Source organism: Vombatus ursinus, unplaced genomic scaffold (assembly GCF_900497805.2).
Source record: "Vombatus ursinus unplaced genomic scaffold, bare-nosed wombat genome assembly UNPS02014768.1, whole genome shotgun sequence".
NCBI classification, from domain to species: domain Eukaryota; kingdom Metazoa; phylum Chordata; class Mammalia; order Diprotodontia; family Vombatidae; genus Vombatus; species Vombatus ursinus.
This window is the reverse complement of record NW_020954546.1, coordinates 33,688,906-33,704,841: the sequence shown is the minus strand read 5'-3', so window position 1 is coordinate 33,704,841 and position 15,936 is coordinate 33,688,906. Positions and strand designations below refer to the sequence as shown.

At 42.4% G+C, this 15,936-nt stretch overlaps 1 protein-coding gene and 2 long non-coding RNA genes across 3 annotated transcripts; 2 read left to right on the top strand and 1 right to left on the bottom strand.

Annotated features, from left to right (window-relative positions):
- Nucleotides 1-287: 287 nt before the first annotated feature.
- Nucleotides 288-1,602, bottom strand: LOC114042764 (late cornified envelope protein 3D-like). Its single transcript, XM_027861469.1, has 2 exons — nt 1,527-1,602; nt 288-856 (listed from the first exon to the last, which is right to left on the bottom strand). Exon 2 carries the CDS (start codon nt 832-834, stop codon nt 532-534), a length of 303 nt encoding a protein of 100 aa, XP_027717270.1. The 5' UTR covers nt 835-856; nt 1,527-1,602; the 3' UTR covers nt 288-531.
- A 6,521-nt stretch (nt 1,603-8,123) lies between these two features.
- Nucleotides 8,124-9,110, top strand: LOC114043319. Its single transcript, XR_003569083.1, has 2 exons — nt 8,124-8,206; nt 8,565-9,110. It is a non-coding gene; the product is annotated as an uncharacterized LOC114043319 (long non-coding RNA).
- A 5,601-nt stretch (nt 9,111-14,711) lies between these two features.
- On the top strand, nt 14,712-15,655 carry LOC114043320. The gene is made up of 2 exons (XR_003569084.1): nt 14,712-14,752; nt 15,111-15,655. It is a non-coding gene; the product is annotated as an uncharacterized LOC114043320 (long non-coding RNA).
- The last annotated feature ends 281 nt before the right edge of the window (nt 15,656-15,936 follow it).

Sequence of the window (15,936 nt, the reverse complement as noted above, 5' to 3'; positions counted from 1 at the left end):
CAAAACCTAGAACCCCCTTTGACCCTCTCTGTCCTCTGCTCTGTGAGATCTGCCCTGGGAAGCTCCTTCCATTTGGGGGAGTGCTGGTGCTCACAATGAACTGATTTTCAACTTGGTAAAGCATGTACTGATGTTCCATGTCCTCTTGGATATGTGTGGAGAAAAACCCTGGACAGGCACTGCCCCACCAGTAACTGAGGCAGGCATAAAGCTGTAGTGTAGGGACACAGTACAGCAAGGGAAACTTTGGCTGTAAAAGGGGAAGAATTTAGAACAGGAGACAATTGTCGACTGTATAGAGCTTTATTATTACATGAGACAAATGAGGCAGAGATGATTCAGTTCAAGTTTGAGATCCAGGGTTTGAGATGAGATGAAATGGTCCTCCTGGACTCCATTTGGCACCCCACGATATCTTATCCGCTCAGATCCCAGGGGAAATTAAAGAGAAGAAGGAGCAAGGAGCAAATGGAAGATGGGAGGTTGCCTCTCTTGATCCCTCCAGGTCAGCACTTAGCCAAGAACATCGGATCAGCAGCAGCCCCCAGAGCTCCCGCCGCAGTCCCCAGACTGCTGGCTGCGGCCACAGCCACTGTCACAGCGGCTAGGGCTCTGGCGCCTGCATCTATTGGATCTCCTGTGGTGAGAAAAGAGGCTGCAGCCACCCCCAAAGCCTGAGCTGCTGCATCCTCCAGAGCTGGACCCACAGTATCCCCCAGAGCTAGACCCACAGCCAGAAGAGACAGGAGGAGCGCAAGGAGCCTGGGGAGGGTACTTGGGGGTCTGGCATTTGGGAGGGGGCTGGTACTGCTGCTGGTTTTGCTGGTAGGACATCTCTGGGTTGAGTTCAATAATCCTGGAAGATAATGGAGACACTTTTCAGCTGCATGAAACCCAGGTTAAGGAGCTTCCTTCACTTAGAATCAAGAGACATAGTAAACTACATCAAAAACACAATAACATCCAGATAGAGAAGACTTACACAATTCATTCTATTAGCTAACTCTCTGTAGGTTGTAATTTTTCAAGCAGACAATGGGCTTTGAGGTAATTCATGGGTTATTAACAGTTTATTAGCTTAACAATTGGATATGTGATTTAGAATTAAGTAAATCATGCAGAATCCCCAAGGAAATAACAGAATATGGTTTCAAGATGGTGGGGGTATGGGAAGGGGAGGGGAGAGGACTGGCTCCCTGAACGTCCTGGGAATATCCTTAAGATTCTAGTTCATGGCACAGTTTTTAGCAGTTCTGACCACTGCAGCTCCTTTCCTGCTAGATACTAGGTCCTTACTTTCTTGTGCTATGGGGAGATCCAGACAGGTTCTCCATGAGCCTATGACAAAACCGAAGCACAACCTATATTTTTCTCAGGTTTCCATGATTCTGATTCAGTTGGACCCTTTTTAAATTTTTTCATGGCTTTCCTATCCTTCATCCCTTTCCATGCCTCTCTCCCCTGATTTGTGCTCTCCAATCCCCTATTCTAAGCCCCTCTCCCTCTCTTTTCATAGGAATACTCACACTGGTCACAGACACAAATGTCCCCGAAGAGTCAAAAGTGGATGACAACCAAGAGGCAAGGACACCTTTTATAGGGTATTCCAGGCTGAGCTGTTGGCATGACATGCAGTTCTCTAAGAGGAAGAGTGTCTTTTCCAACCCATAGCACGTGTCAGACAATTCCTATCATTCCCCAAAGTCACATCTATGAACATGAGTCAATAAAAACGTTGCTGAGTTGTAAGGGAAGGGGAACAAACATATATTAAGTGTCTACTATGTTCCAGGCACTGTGTTAAACACTTTGTAAACATGATCTCTTTTGATCTTGTTTTTAAGGGATTTTAAACATTATCTAGCAGGCAACTACGTAGCAAAGTGGATAGAGTGTTAGACCTGGGGTTATAAAAAAACAAGTTTATATCTGACCTCAAACAACTAATTGTGTGATCCTGGGCAATCACTTAATATCTGTTTGTCTTAATTTCCTCATCTGCAAAATAGGGATAATAACTGTACCTACCTCCTAGGGTTATTGTGAGGATAAAATGAGATAAAGTGTTTTGCAAACCTAAAAGCACTATATAAATACTAGCCATCATTATTATTATTAATTATTATTATTGTGACTACTATTATTTTAGGCCCTTCAATTTACAGAGGCAAAAGCTGAGGCTCAAACAAATTTAGTCATTTGCTCAAGGTCACATAGGTAATAAATGGAAAAGCTTGGATGTAAACCCAAGTTTTCTGACAGTATCCTTCGCTCTTTTCATTGCACCAGCCCATGGGAGCTCTAAGGCTTCTCCTCTGGAAATCTAGGATCTAGAGTAGCCTGTCAGAAAGCCATGCATTATCTAGGGATTAGGACCCCGATGCCTCCCCCACTCACTTATGGGGGATGTTCATGATGTCCATCCACTGGGCTAAGGTACAGGGGCTCCAGTCACTGAGGTTGTAGCCATTCCTAAAAACCTTCAGGTGGCCCCTGCCCCTTCCTCCAGAATGGGCTGGATTGTTGTCTCAGATCTCATCTTTGATTTGTAGCTTCTGCCAGACTTATTTTTGTAGATCACCCACATCTAAAGTGTACCCATCCCTGCCCTACTCCTCAGCACAGACTTTCTCATGCTCTACTTTTCAGAATCACTGAACAGTTACTACAAATCAGATGCCCTCCTTCTCAATTTTTGGGCCTTGTAGGTTAGAAGTAACTGACCATTTACTAATTCTTTTATTAGCCACTCAACAAATATTTATTGATCACTGTAAGCCTCTGCTCAGGGCTTCTGGAAATACAAAAGGTAAATAAAAATGACCATTGCCCTCAAGGAGCTTGTCAACTTGTAAGGGGAAAAACAAATATACAATGATGATGGAAAAGTGCTGTAAGAGAGATACAGACAATATGCTGTAGGAGGTCAGAGTAAGGAGAGGTTCTTTCTAGCTGGGATAACTAGGGGCTCTGAATAAATGAGTGGCAATTCGGTGGTGGTGGTGGTCTTGAAGAGGACCAAAATGACATCACTATGTTGGGGTCAAAATATTTGAGAAGGGTTATTTGAAGAAAGGAGATATTTACTTTTCTCTCTTAGGGTGAGATGTAGTCCTTTATTGCCCCCATCAGTGTGTGTTCCATGTAGTCTACACAGTGCCCCCTAACATCTTGCCCCTTGAGATTTTCTAAGTGCTTTGAATCACCATAGGAGTCCCGATGTTCAAGAAGACACCTGAAGTTCCATCATCTGAAGTCATCACCTGAAGTCATATCAGGGACCCAGGGAAACCACCTGAAACATCCTCTTGTCTCTCCAATCCCATAAGATATATTAAACCTGACCTAACCACTGAACTGTCCTCCTATTCTAGTCTATCATGTTGGGTGGAGGGGAGGAATTCTTAAAATTTTCCTGAGGTTCCAAGTGCTAGACTTCCTACTGAGTGGCTAAAACAATAATTGACTAGTGGGGTGGGGATCAAGTGACAAGCAGGACCGAATCCTTTCCTTACTGTCATTTCTGTCTTATTCATCATGGGAAGGGACTTAGAGTAACCGGGCTTTCAGGTGGAGCTTTAAACTCTAAGGAACTTAGCCCACTTGGTCACCATTGTCTTTACTATCATCACCAAAACTACTGTCATTATCTTGATTACCAAAGTCGGTAGGAATTTATTGAGCTCTGTAACAAAAGAATTACAAGTAAACCTCACTTTGCATAATAAGATCAAAAGACAGATGTTCAGACATCACCTGATCAAAACCCCTCATTTTACAGGTGAGGAAACGGAAGCTTTGAGAGCTTAAGGAATTTCCCCAAAGTAACACAGATAGTAAATAACAAAGTCAGGATTTGAACCCATACCTTCTGACATCAGATACAGTGCTTTCCCCACTGTTCCCTGCAACATTTAGGATAAATTATAATGTTTTTAAATGCATGCTGCTTTGACTGCTCAAGGACAATTATTGAAAGAATTTAGGCTGTCAATTCATCTCTAAAGGGAAGACCCATTTTACACAAGAATACCTCATTTTACTGTGTTTTGCTTTATTGTACTAAGCAGATATTGGGATTTTATTTTATTTTTGCAAATTGAAGGTTTGTGGCAACCCTGCCTCGAGGAAGTCTATCAGTACCATTTTTCCAACAGCATAACTTCACATCCTATATCTGTGTCACCTTTTTGCAATTCTCATAATATTTCAAACTTTTTCATTATTATTATACCTGTTTTGGTGATCCGTGATCAGTGATGTTTGGTATTGTATTGGAATTGTTTGAGGCACCACAAACTGGACCCATATAAGATGGCAAACTTAATAAAAGAGTGTGTTCTGACTGTTCCCCCTACTTGATGTTCTCCCATCTCTCTCCCTCTCCTTGGGTCTCCCTATTCCCTGAGACACAACAATATTGAAAAATATTACAAAAACTAGTTGATGAAGCAGTGGCAGGGTTTGAGAGAATTGACTTCAATTTTCAAAGAAGTTCTACTATGGATAAAATTCTATCAAACAGCATCTTGTATGAAAGGAAAAGTCAATAGATGAGGGCAACTTCATTGTTGTTTTAGTTTAAGAAATCACCACAGCCACCCCAAACTTTAGCAGCCACCACTCTGATCAGTCAGCAGCTATCTACATCAAGGCGAAACCCTCCAACAACAAAAAGATTATGACTTGCTGAAGGGTCAAACGATGGTTAGCATTTCTAGCAAGAAGGTGTTTTTTAAATTAAAGTATGTGCATTGGTATTTAGGCATAGCACTATCGTTCACTTAATTCATTACAGTTTAATATAAACATAAATTTCATAATGCACTGAGAAACCAAAAACTTTGTAAGAATTGGTTTATTGCGATATTGATTTTACTGTAGTAGTCTGGAACTGAATTTGCAATATCCCAAAGGCATGCCTATAACGAGAAATACTCTCTCTTGGTTTTTTAGTTTATTTGTTTGTTTTTTGTTTTTGCTATTTTGACGCTTTGTGTATCTGATTTTCTAAAAATGCACTCCCTTGCCCAACTCAATCAGAGCAACACCTCTGTCCTGTGAAGAACTGATAACTCAGTAGGTATATATATGGGCAGCAACAAAGTAGAGAGAGTGCCAGACCTGGAGTCAGAAAGACTCCTCTTCATGAGTTCAAATCTGGCCTTAGACACTTACTAGCTATGTGATCCTGGGCAAGTCACTTACAACTGTTTACCTTAGTTTCCTCATCCGTAAAATGAGCCAGAGAAGGAAATGGCAAACCCTTCCAGTATCTTTGCCAAGAAAACCCCAAATGGGGTCACAAGGAGTCAGACAAGACTGAAAAACAACTCAACAAAAACAACAACAAGGAGTGCATATATAGGTATGCTAGATCTTTTGTTTTTCTCAGAAAAAAAGTGAGTTTAGAAACAACAACAACAACCTGATAGAGGATTTGGAGCTTGCCTGGCCTGTCCTGCTGTAGAGGAGGTGAGACATCTTGGTTTGTTTCAGGACTGATACAATACATTCCATTATGGGTTTCCTGTTTTTTCCCTCTCTTTGGGGGAGGTGACAATTATAGGGAAGAGAGAATGGCTGCCCTGGGTCTGATTATGTGTGGTGTGCAGGGATGTCTACAGGCCTGTGGGTGTGAAAGAGAGAGGACATAAATATAATAGGGAGAAATAGGCTGGGGCATGTAGGCCCATAAGTGACTGACCTAGAGTGTGACTATATGCTGGGGGGGAGGAAGAGAGCTGCCCATCCCAAGGTGTCCTGTTGTGTCCTAGAATGGTCATGGCTGCATCAGAGCTGTGTCATACCTAGAAATTGTTAGGAAATCCTTTTCTGTAGAAGGAGAAACAACAAGATATGGTAGTATTTGGAGGCAGAGGACCTGGCCTCTTAGCTCTGCTCTGTCACTCATGACTTGAAGACCAGGCAACTCATCTCATTTCTTAGGGCCTTGGCTTCCTAATATGTAAAAAGAGTGTTTTGGATGAGATGGGAATAAAGGTAGTGTGAAAATTGTTGGAACCTTGGTTTCACATCCTCCCATCTACAGGGGATGTTCTGCAGATATGATCAGACATTGATGGGGACAATAAGGGACAAGATATTAAAGAGCAAAGTCAGATGCATTCTCATCCTTCAAGGCTCCCCCCATACAGCTCCTCATTCATGCTGATGCCCCTGGGCACCTCAGCTAAATGTGATATTACCCTGCACTAACTTCCCATAGCAGAATCTGTGAACTATTTCTAAAAATTTAGTAACTGCATTTCAGTTAGTCAATAAGCACTTATATTTCAATCATTTGTTTTATTTGTAATTCTATAGATTTTATTTTATGCATTTAAACACATTATACACATTAAACACATTATTCTGAGAGGGGGTCTGTTGACTTCCCCATGGACCATGCATGATGTCCACCATGGACCCCACAAAAAGGTCCACAACACACACACAGTTAACAGTCCCTTTCCTATGGTATGTTGTCTACACCTTTCTGAAAGCCTTTTCCCACCTTATATGACATAGTAGAGAGGCTGTGTATAGGAAAGCAGAGAGCTAGGCTAAGAACCAGGAAGGCCAGTTTCCAAGTTTAGCCCCTGACACGGAATTGCCATGTGACCCTGGGTAAATCACTTAGCCAGTAAGTGCTCAGGTAGTTTCTAAGACTATAAGTTGTATAGAAGCTGCTGCCCTGTAATGATAGCAGATTCATCATCTAGGGGAGGGGTTCAGTCCTGATGTAATGGATCACACCCTGAGATTGACACAGCACCTGGAACACAGCAGGTGTCTAATAAATGTTTATTGACTGATTAAGCTTTTTTCTCTTTTTTATACATTTATTTATTTTTGATTTTCAACATTCACTTTTATAAGATGTTAAGTTCAAAAATTTTCCCTTTCCCTCCTGTTTCCCCTCCCCAGGATGGCCTGCAACCTGATATAGGCTATACATGTAAAATTACACTACGCAATTTCCATATTAGTCATGTTATAAAAGAAGAATCAGAACAAAAGGGAAAAACCAGATGAAAGAAAAAAAGGGAAAATAGTATTCTTCGATCTGCATTCAGGTTCCATAGTTCTTTCTCTGGATGTGGACTGATTAAACTTAAAAAAAATTGATTACTATCTCAATATAATTAGTTACTTTTGTAATCCTATGTATATTATCTATCTAAGACATAAGAAATATAATACTCCTAAGTACTAAATATACTAAATATAGTAAAAAAAACCATTATTACTAAATACTACTTCAAAAAATTATTAAGGATTTCATAGATTGCACCAAATTTCCAAAGTGGTCCATGACGCAAGGAGATTGAGACTCTTGTCCTAAGTAATTCCAAATGTCTGTGAAATCACAGGCTCAGGCTTCCATCCCTATATGGAATAATATTTATTTGTTTACTTGTCTGCAATCTACAACATCACAAACTCCCTGAGGCTGTTTCATTACCTTTTATATTCCCAGTAGCCTGGAGGTTCAGAATTTTGTACATAATACTGAAACAACACATTTTTGTCAAGTATTGAATGAGTGGATGATTGAATGAATGAATGAATGAATGAATGGATGGATTGATGGATGGATGGATGAATGAAAAAGCCAATTACTCCTCAAACCCAGTGGTTCAAAGGCAGAGAGAATTGAGACGGAAAGTAGAGTCTTGGACTTTATTAGGAATTCCTCAAACTTCTCTGTGAGTAGGGGGCCATTAATTTCCAGAAAGGACACAACTTTCTGAAAGTACCATCTTTATAACCCCTTCTTGGAGGATGATATCCCTCAACTCTACCATGAACTGGTGTAATGAAAGAAACATTGACTTTGGTAATGCAGGACTTGGATTCCAATCCTAACTCTTCTAAATACTGCCTGTGTGACCATGGCCAAGTCATCTACCTTCTTTAAGCCTCAGTCTCTTTATCTCTATAAGCGGGGCATCTGAAGTAGATGAAATGGAAGGTCCTTTCCAACTCAGTGGTCCATGTAGTGGCTATGACTAAGAAGTTGAAGAATGTCAGGAATGATCTGACACATGCCATGGGTTGGGGAAGGCACTCTTCCTTCTAGAGAGCTGGGTGGCATGCCAAAAACTCAGTCTGGGATGGCCTATAAAAGGTGTCCCTGCCCCTGGCTCCTCACTCATTCTGGTTCTTCAGCAGAGAGTTCCTGTCCGTGTCTGTGATCAGGGTGAGTGTCTGCATGAGAGGCCAGGGGAGGCTTGGAGGAGGGTGTTGGAGGAAGGAAAGAAGAGAGCACAAAGCAGGGGGAGAGAGGAGTAGGAAAGGAGAAAAAGGAGAAAATAAAGCACTCAGCACATGCTTGGCACATAGTAGGTACTTAATAAATGTTTATGGAATGAATGAAAAGGAGAGAGGGGCTGAGAAGAAAACAGGGTGAACTGAGTGAGAAGTGCAGCAGCTGGTGAGGAATAGAAACTTGTGCTTTGGATTTGGGGTCCATTGGACAGAGTGTTGGAACTGGAGTCAGAAAGAGCTGAGGTCACCTGAGTTTCAAGGATGTGAAAAATTCCATTATTGTCTTTCAGATTTCCCAAACTCACCCAGAGATGTCCTACCAGCAAAACCAACAGCAGTACCAGCCCCCTCCCAAATGTCAGACCTCCAAGTACCCTCCCCAGACTCCATGCTCTGCTCCTGTCTCTTCAGGCTGTGGGGCCAGCTCTGGAGGATGTGGTAACTCTGGAGGATTCAGTACCTTTGGCTCTGGGGGTGGCTGCTCTCTCTTTTCTCATAATAGGAGAACCCCCAGATGCAGGGGCCAGAGCCCTGGCCACTGTGACAGTGGCTGTGGCCGCAGACAGCAGTCTGGGGGCTGCGGTGGTGGCTCTGGGGGCTGTTAGTGACCTGCTGCCCTTGGCTGAGGAGCAGAATTTCAGGAATCAAGAGAAGCCACTGACCACCCTCCACCTTTCCCATCCCTCCTCCTAAGCTGCTGAGATGTCCTTTGGGAACTGAGACACCCCAGGATTAACCCTTCATCTCTTCTCAAATTTCCCAAATTCAGAGTTGAATCCAACCTTCTCTGCCTCATTTATCTCATGCAACAATAAAACTCTATCTGGTCAAAGATGCCTCCTGCTCTCTGCTCTTCTTTCTTAACAATCCATGGCTCCCCTTTGGTCAAGCACCACTCTACATAAAGTCTGTCACTTAGTTTCAAATTCAAAGGCACTAGCACATGTTGGAGGGAGGGGGGAGAAGGAGAAGTTACTAGAAAGCAGTTTATGCATAATAGACCTAAGATGATTAGTGGACCACAAGCTCAAGATGAGATAGCCGCCTGATGAGCTGGCTGAGAGGGCTGATGTGATCTGGGGCTTCCTGAGTAGAGGAATTGTGTCTACAGACAGAGAAGTGATAGTTTAATTTTCCCCTGCCCTGCTCAATCCACATCTGCAGTATGATGTTCAATCCCAGATGCCACTCTGAAGGTAGAGTATGTTGAGAGATGATTGTTTGAGAGAGAAAACTTACAGGGATCCCAAATGTTAAGTTCCAATTTTTAAAAGTCCATCATAGGTAATCTGTTCGACCTGTGCTCATTGACCCTAAAGGGCAAAATTAGGACCATATATTGGGAAGAATTTCCTAACTTTAGAGCCATTCAAAAATTAAATTGCCTGTGAACAAAGATGGTGATAGCATCTCAAAGACCATTTGGCACAGGCCTGGAGAATAGAGCCAGCAATACTAAAGCTCAGAATGGACTGAGTCTGACCAGGAGAGCTATGAACAAATTTCCATGTTTTAAAAATATTGGGGGAAATAGGAAGATCAAAGAAGAACAGCTATTTGGGGTGGATTGGACAATGATAACTGACAATTGAGATAATTATTATAGCTAACATGGATGTAGCACTTTGGGACTTGAAGAACACTTTACATATATTATTTCATGATAACTCTAGAGTGAGGTGCTATTGTTATCCCCATTTTGCAGATGGGGAAACTGAGGCTGAGAGAAGTTAAGTAACTTGCCCACAATCAAACAACCAGTAAGTGCCTGGGGCAGGATCTGAACCCAGGTTTTCCAAGCTCCATGTCTAGAATGAAGACAGAATTGAGTCATCCACCAATTTGGTTTCTGTTTTCTCTCAAGAGAAACATTTCCCTGACAATTTCTCTGGCAATTTTTGGATTGGCAAAGACTCCCCAATATCTCTAATAGAAAGTATGGTACCGATGATAAATAGGGAGATAGTTAATGAGCACTAAATCATGAAGATAGGGGCAGCTAGGTCACACAGTGGATAGAGCACCAGCCCTGGAGTCAGGAGGGCCTGGGTTCAAATCTGACCTCAGACATTGACTGGTTGTGTGACCCTAGGCAAGTCACTTCACCCCATGTATTAGAGTCCATCACCCCCAACCCTTTCTCCCCAGGCTCTATGTGGTTCCCTTTTAGTTCCTTCCCTTTAGCCTCTTCCTGAAGCTCTGGTAGAACATTCGGGGTCCATTTATGAAAAATGTCCTGCTAATGGAAAACAGCCTGAGAAACGCATCATCTAGGATGTTGCAGGGCTGAGAAACTGCCCTATGAGGACTGGTGGAAGGAGTTGGAGACCTTTTTAATCTGGAGAAGAAAACACGTGGTAGTGAGGACTGACCCAAAGTATTTGAAGATACTTGAAGATTCAAGAGGAGCCTAAAAGTATTTGAAGGGCTGTCCTGTGAAAGGAGAAAAAAGGATATGACTTTTTCTGACTGTTTCCAGGAGGCAAAGTCAGGAGGAATGGTGGACGTTGCTAAGACCTAAACGTAGGCTTGATGTCAGGAAATAAAAATAAAATTCTTAAAGAGGCAATTCTCTTAAATAGGAATGGGATGCCTCAGGAGGTAATGAGTTTCACTGGAAACCTTGAAGACAAGGCTCAGTGACCACATCCTGGATGTACTGTAGAATCAAGTCAACAATCATTTAGTAAGCACCTAGTAAAGGCACCGTGTTAAATTTTAAGGATACAAAGAAAGACAAAAATAGTGCCTGCCCTCAGGGAGTACAAAATCTGATGGAGAAAACAATATGAAAATAACTATGTACATATGAGATACATACAATGCAAGTGGGAGGCAATCTTGGAGGAAAGGCATTAATATTAAGGGGGACCAGGAAGGCTTCTTGTAGGTGAGAGTTTAGCTGAGACTTGATAGGGATTCTTGTACCATCGTGTGTTAAACTAGATGCCTTCTGAAGTCACTTTTAGCTCTGAAATTCTCTGATTTGGTGAGTTAGATGGAATGATGGTCATATTTGATAGGTGTTCCCCAAGACTGGCTCTTAGGATGAGAGATGGCTAAGGGGAAAAACTTTCATAATCCAGGATAATTATGTCACACAATTTTTGACATAGCCTAAGTCACCCTTCCAGGAAGAATTTTGGAGCTCAGAGACTCATTCTGTGAGTTAGCTGAGGGAGCCTCTAGATGAAATCTTTAGATAGGCCCATGTTTTGTTTTGTTTTTTTGTATTTCTTAGAACACACACAACCGCAACTGAGTCCTCATTGGTAGTAGATAATCCTTCTAGGCCTCTGTTACCAATTCACCCTCTCACTTTCCACATTGGTTTTTCCAAACTCTTTCACTGCAGAGCAGTGTCATTATAGATGTTAGACATATAGATGTCATTATAGAGTTAGACATGGGAGTGGGCCGGTAGGTAGCACAGTGGATAGAGTCAGGGAGACTCCTCTTTGTGAGTTCAAATCAGGCCTCAGACACTCGCTAGATGTGTGAACTTGGGCAAGTCACTTCACCCTGTTAGCCTCAGTTTCCTCATCTGCAAAATAAGCTGGAGAAGGAAATAGCCAACCTCTCCAGTATTTTTGCCAAGAAAACCCCAAATGAGGTCACAAGGAGTCAGACTAGACTGAAAAACAACTCAGGAAAAACAATAACAAGGAAGGCATGTATGGATGTCAGATCTTTTGTTTTTCTCAGAAAAAAGTGAGTTTAGAAACAACAACAACAAACTGATAGAGGATTTGGAGCTTGCCTGGCCTGTCCTGCTGTAGAGGAGGTGAGACATCTTGGTTTGTTTCAGGACTGATACAATACATTCCATTATGGGTTTCCTGTTTTTTCCCTCTCTTTGGGGGAGGTGACAATTATAGGGAAGAGAGAATGGCTGCCCTGGGTCTGATTATGTGTGGTGTGCAGGGATGTCTACAGGCCTGTGGGTGTGAAAGAGAGAGGACGTAAATATAATAGGGAGAAATGGGCTGGGGCATTTAGGCCCACAAGTGACTGACGTGGAGTGTGACTGTATGCTGGGAGGGGAGGAAGAGAGCTGCCTATCCCAAGGTGTCCTATTGTGTCCAAGAACGGTCACAGCTGCATCAGAGCTGTGTCATACCTAGAAATTGTTAGAAAACCCTTGTTGAGAGAATGAGAAACAACATGATATGGTAGAATTTGGAGGTAGAGGACCTGGCCTCATAGCTCTGCTCTGTCACTCATGACTTCAAGACCAGGCAATTCATCTTATTTCTTAGAGCCTTGGTTTCCTAACATGTAAAAAGAGTGTTTTGGATAAGATGGGAATAAAGTTAGTCTGCAAACTGTTCAAACATTGGTTTCACATCCTGCCCTCTATAGGGGATAGTCTACAGATATGATCAGAGATTGATGGGGACATTAAGGGATAAGATATTAAAGAGCAAAGTCAGATGCGTTCTCATCCTTCAAGTTTCCCCCCATATAGCTCATCTTTCATGCTGATGTCCCCAGGCACCTCAGCTAAATGTGATATTACCCTGCCCTAACTTCCTATAGCAGGATCTGTGAACTATTTTTAAAAATTTTAGTAACTGCATTTCAGATAGTCAGTCAATAAGTGTTTATATTTCAATATGATTTATTTTATTTGTAATCCTGTATATTTTATTTTGTTCATTTAAAGACATTTTACTGAAAGGGGACTGTTGGCTTCCCTATGGACCATGCATGATGTACATCATGGACCCCACAAAAAGGTCCATAGCACACATAAAGTTAACAGCCCCTGTCCTATGGTATGTTGTCTACACCTTTCTGAAACTATTTTTCCACCTTATGTGACACAGTAGAAAGGCTGTGTACAGGAGAGCAGAGAGCTAGGCTAAGAGCCAGGAAGGCCAGTTTCCACGTCCAGCCGCTGACACAGAATTGCCATGTGACCCTGAGTAAATCACTTAGCCACTAAGTGCTCAGGCAATTTTCTAAGACTATAAGTTGTATAAAAACTACTGACCTGCAGTGATGGGAGATTCATCATGTAGGGGAGGGGTTCAGTCCTGATGTAATAGATCACACCCTGAGCTTAGCACAGTACCTGGAACACAGTAGGTGTCTAATACATGTTTATTGATTGATTAAACTTTTTACTCTTTTTTTATACTTTTATTTATTTTTAATTTTCAACATTCACTTTTATAAGATGTTGAGTTCTAAAATTTTCACCCTCCCTCCTTGCCGTTCCCCCTACACAAGATGGCCTGCAATCTGATATAGGCTATACATGTACCATTATACTACACATATTTCCACATTAGTCATGTTGTGAAAGAAGAATCAGAACAAAAAGGGAAAACCACATGAAAAAAAAGAGAAAATAGTATGCTTGGATCTGCATTCAGACTCCATAGTTCTTTCTCTGGATGTGCATTGATTAAAGTTTAAAAAAAATTGATAACTATTTCAATATAATTAGTTTCCTTTTTAATCCTATGTACGTTATCTATCTAAGATATGAGAGATATAATACTCCTAAATACTAACTACACTAAATATAGTAAAAATATTATTATTAAATACTACTTCAAAAAATTACTAAGGAGTTCGTAGATTGCACCAAATTGCCAAAGGGGTCCATGACACAAGGAGATTGAGATTCTTGCCCTAAGGAATTCCAAATGCCAGTGAAATCATTGGTCCAGTCCCCCATCCCTATATGGCACAGTATTTATTTGTGTACTTGTCTATAATCTACAACGTTACAGGCTCCCTAAGGCTGTTTCATTACCTTTTATATTCCAGCAGCCTGAAGGCTCAGAACTTTGTGCATAATACTGGCTCAACACATTTTTGTCAAGTATTGAAAGAGCGGTTGAATGAATGAATGAGTGGATGAATGAAAAAGCCAATTACCCCCGAAACCCAAAGTCCTCAGTGATAAAGAGACAGAGAGAATTAGGATGGAAAGTAGAGCCACGGACTTCATGAGGATTCCTCAAACTTCTCTGTGAGTAGGGGGCCATTAATTTCCAGAAAGGACTTAACTTTCTGAAATCACTAATTTTATAACCGTTTCTTGGAGGATGATATCCTTCTACTCTACCATGAACTGGTGTAATGAAAGAAGCATTGACTTTGGTAATGGAGGACTTGGATTCCAATCCTAGCTCTTCTAAATGTTGCCTGGGTGACCACAGGCGAGTCATATACCTTCTTTAAGCCTCATTTTCTTCATTTCTATAATGGGGGGCTGGAGTAGATGATATAGAAGGTCCTTTCCAACTCAGTGGTCCATGTAGTGGCTATGACTAAGAAGTTGAAGAATGTCAGGAATGATCTGACACATGCCATGGGTTGGGGAAGGCACTCTTCCTTCTAGAGAGCTGGGTGGCATGCCAAAAACTCAGTCTGGGATGGCCTATAAAAGGTGTCCCTGCCCCTGGCTCCTCACTCATTCTGGTTCTTCAGCAGAGAGATCCTGTCCGTGTCTGTGATCAGGGTGAGTGTCTGCATGAGAGGCCAGGGGAGGCTTGGAGGAGGGTGTTGGAGGAAGGAAAGAAGAGAGCGCAAAGCAAGGGGAGAGAGGAGTAGGAAGGGAGAAAAAGGAGAAAATAAAGCACTCAGCACATGCTTGGCACATAGTAGGTACTTAATAAATGTTTATGGAATGAATGAAAAGGAGAGAGGGGCTGAGAAGAAAACAGGGTGAACTGAGTGAGAAGTGCAGCAGCTGGTGAGGAATAGAAATTTGTGCTTTGGATTTGGGGTCCATTGGACAGAGTGTTGGAACTGGAGTCAGAAAGAGCTGAGGTCACCTGAGTTTCAAGGATGTGAAAAACTCCATTATTGTCTTTCAGGTTTCCTAAACTCACCCAGAGATGTCCTACCAGCAAAACCAACAGCAGTACCAGCCCCCTCCCAAATGCCAGACCCCCAAGTACCCTCCCCAGGCTCCATGCTCTGCTCCTGTCTCTTCAGGCTGTGGGGCCAGCTCTGGAGGATGTGGTAGCTCTGGAGGATGCAGTACCTTTGGCTCTGGGGGTGGCTGCTCTCTCTTTTCTCATAATAGGAGAACCCCCAGATGCAGGGGCCAGAGCCCTGGCCACTGTGACAGTGGCTGTGGCCGCAGACAGCAGTCTGGGGGCTGCGGTGGTGGCTCTGGGGGCTGTTAGTGACCTGCTGCCCTTGGCTGAGGAGCAGAATTTCAGGAATCAAGAGACGCCACTGACCAGCCTCCTCCATTCCCATCCCTCCTCCTAAGCTGCTGAGATGTCCTTTGGGAAATGGGAGACTCCAGGACTAACCCTTCATCTCCTCTCAAATTCCCCAAATTTCAGTGTTGAATCCAACCTTCTCTGCCTCAGTTATCTAATGCAACAGTAAAACTCTATCTGGTCAAAGATGCCTCCTACTCTCTGCTCTTCTTTCTTAAACATCAATGGCTCCCTTTTGGTCAAGCACCACTCTACATAAAGTCTGTCACTTAGTTTCAAATTCAAAGGTGCCAGCCCATGTTGGAGGGAGGGGGGAGAAGGAGAAGTTACTAGAAAGTAGTTTATGCATAATTGACCTAAGATGATTAGTGGACCACAAGCTCAAGATGAGATAGCCACCTGATGAGCTGGCTGAGAGGGCTGATGTGATTTGGGGCTTCCTGAATAGAGGAATTGTGTCTACAGACAG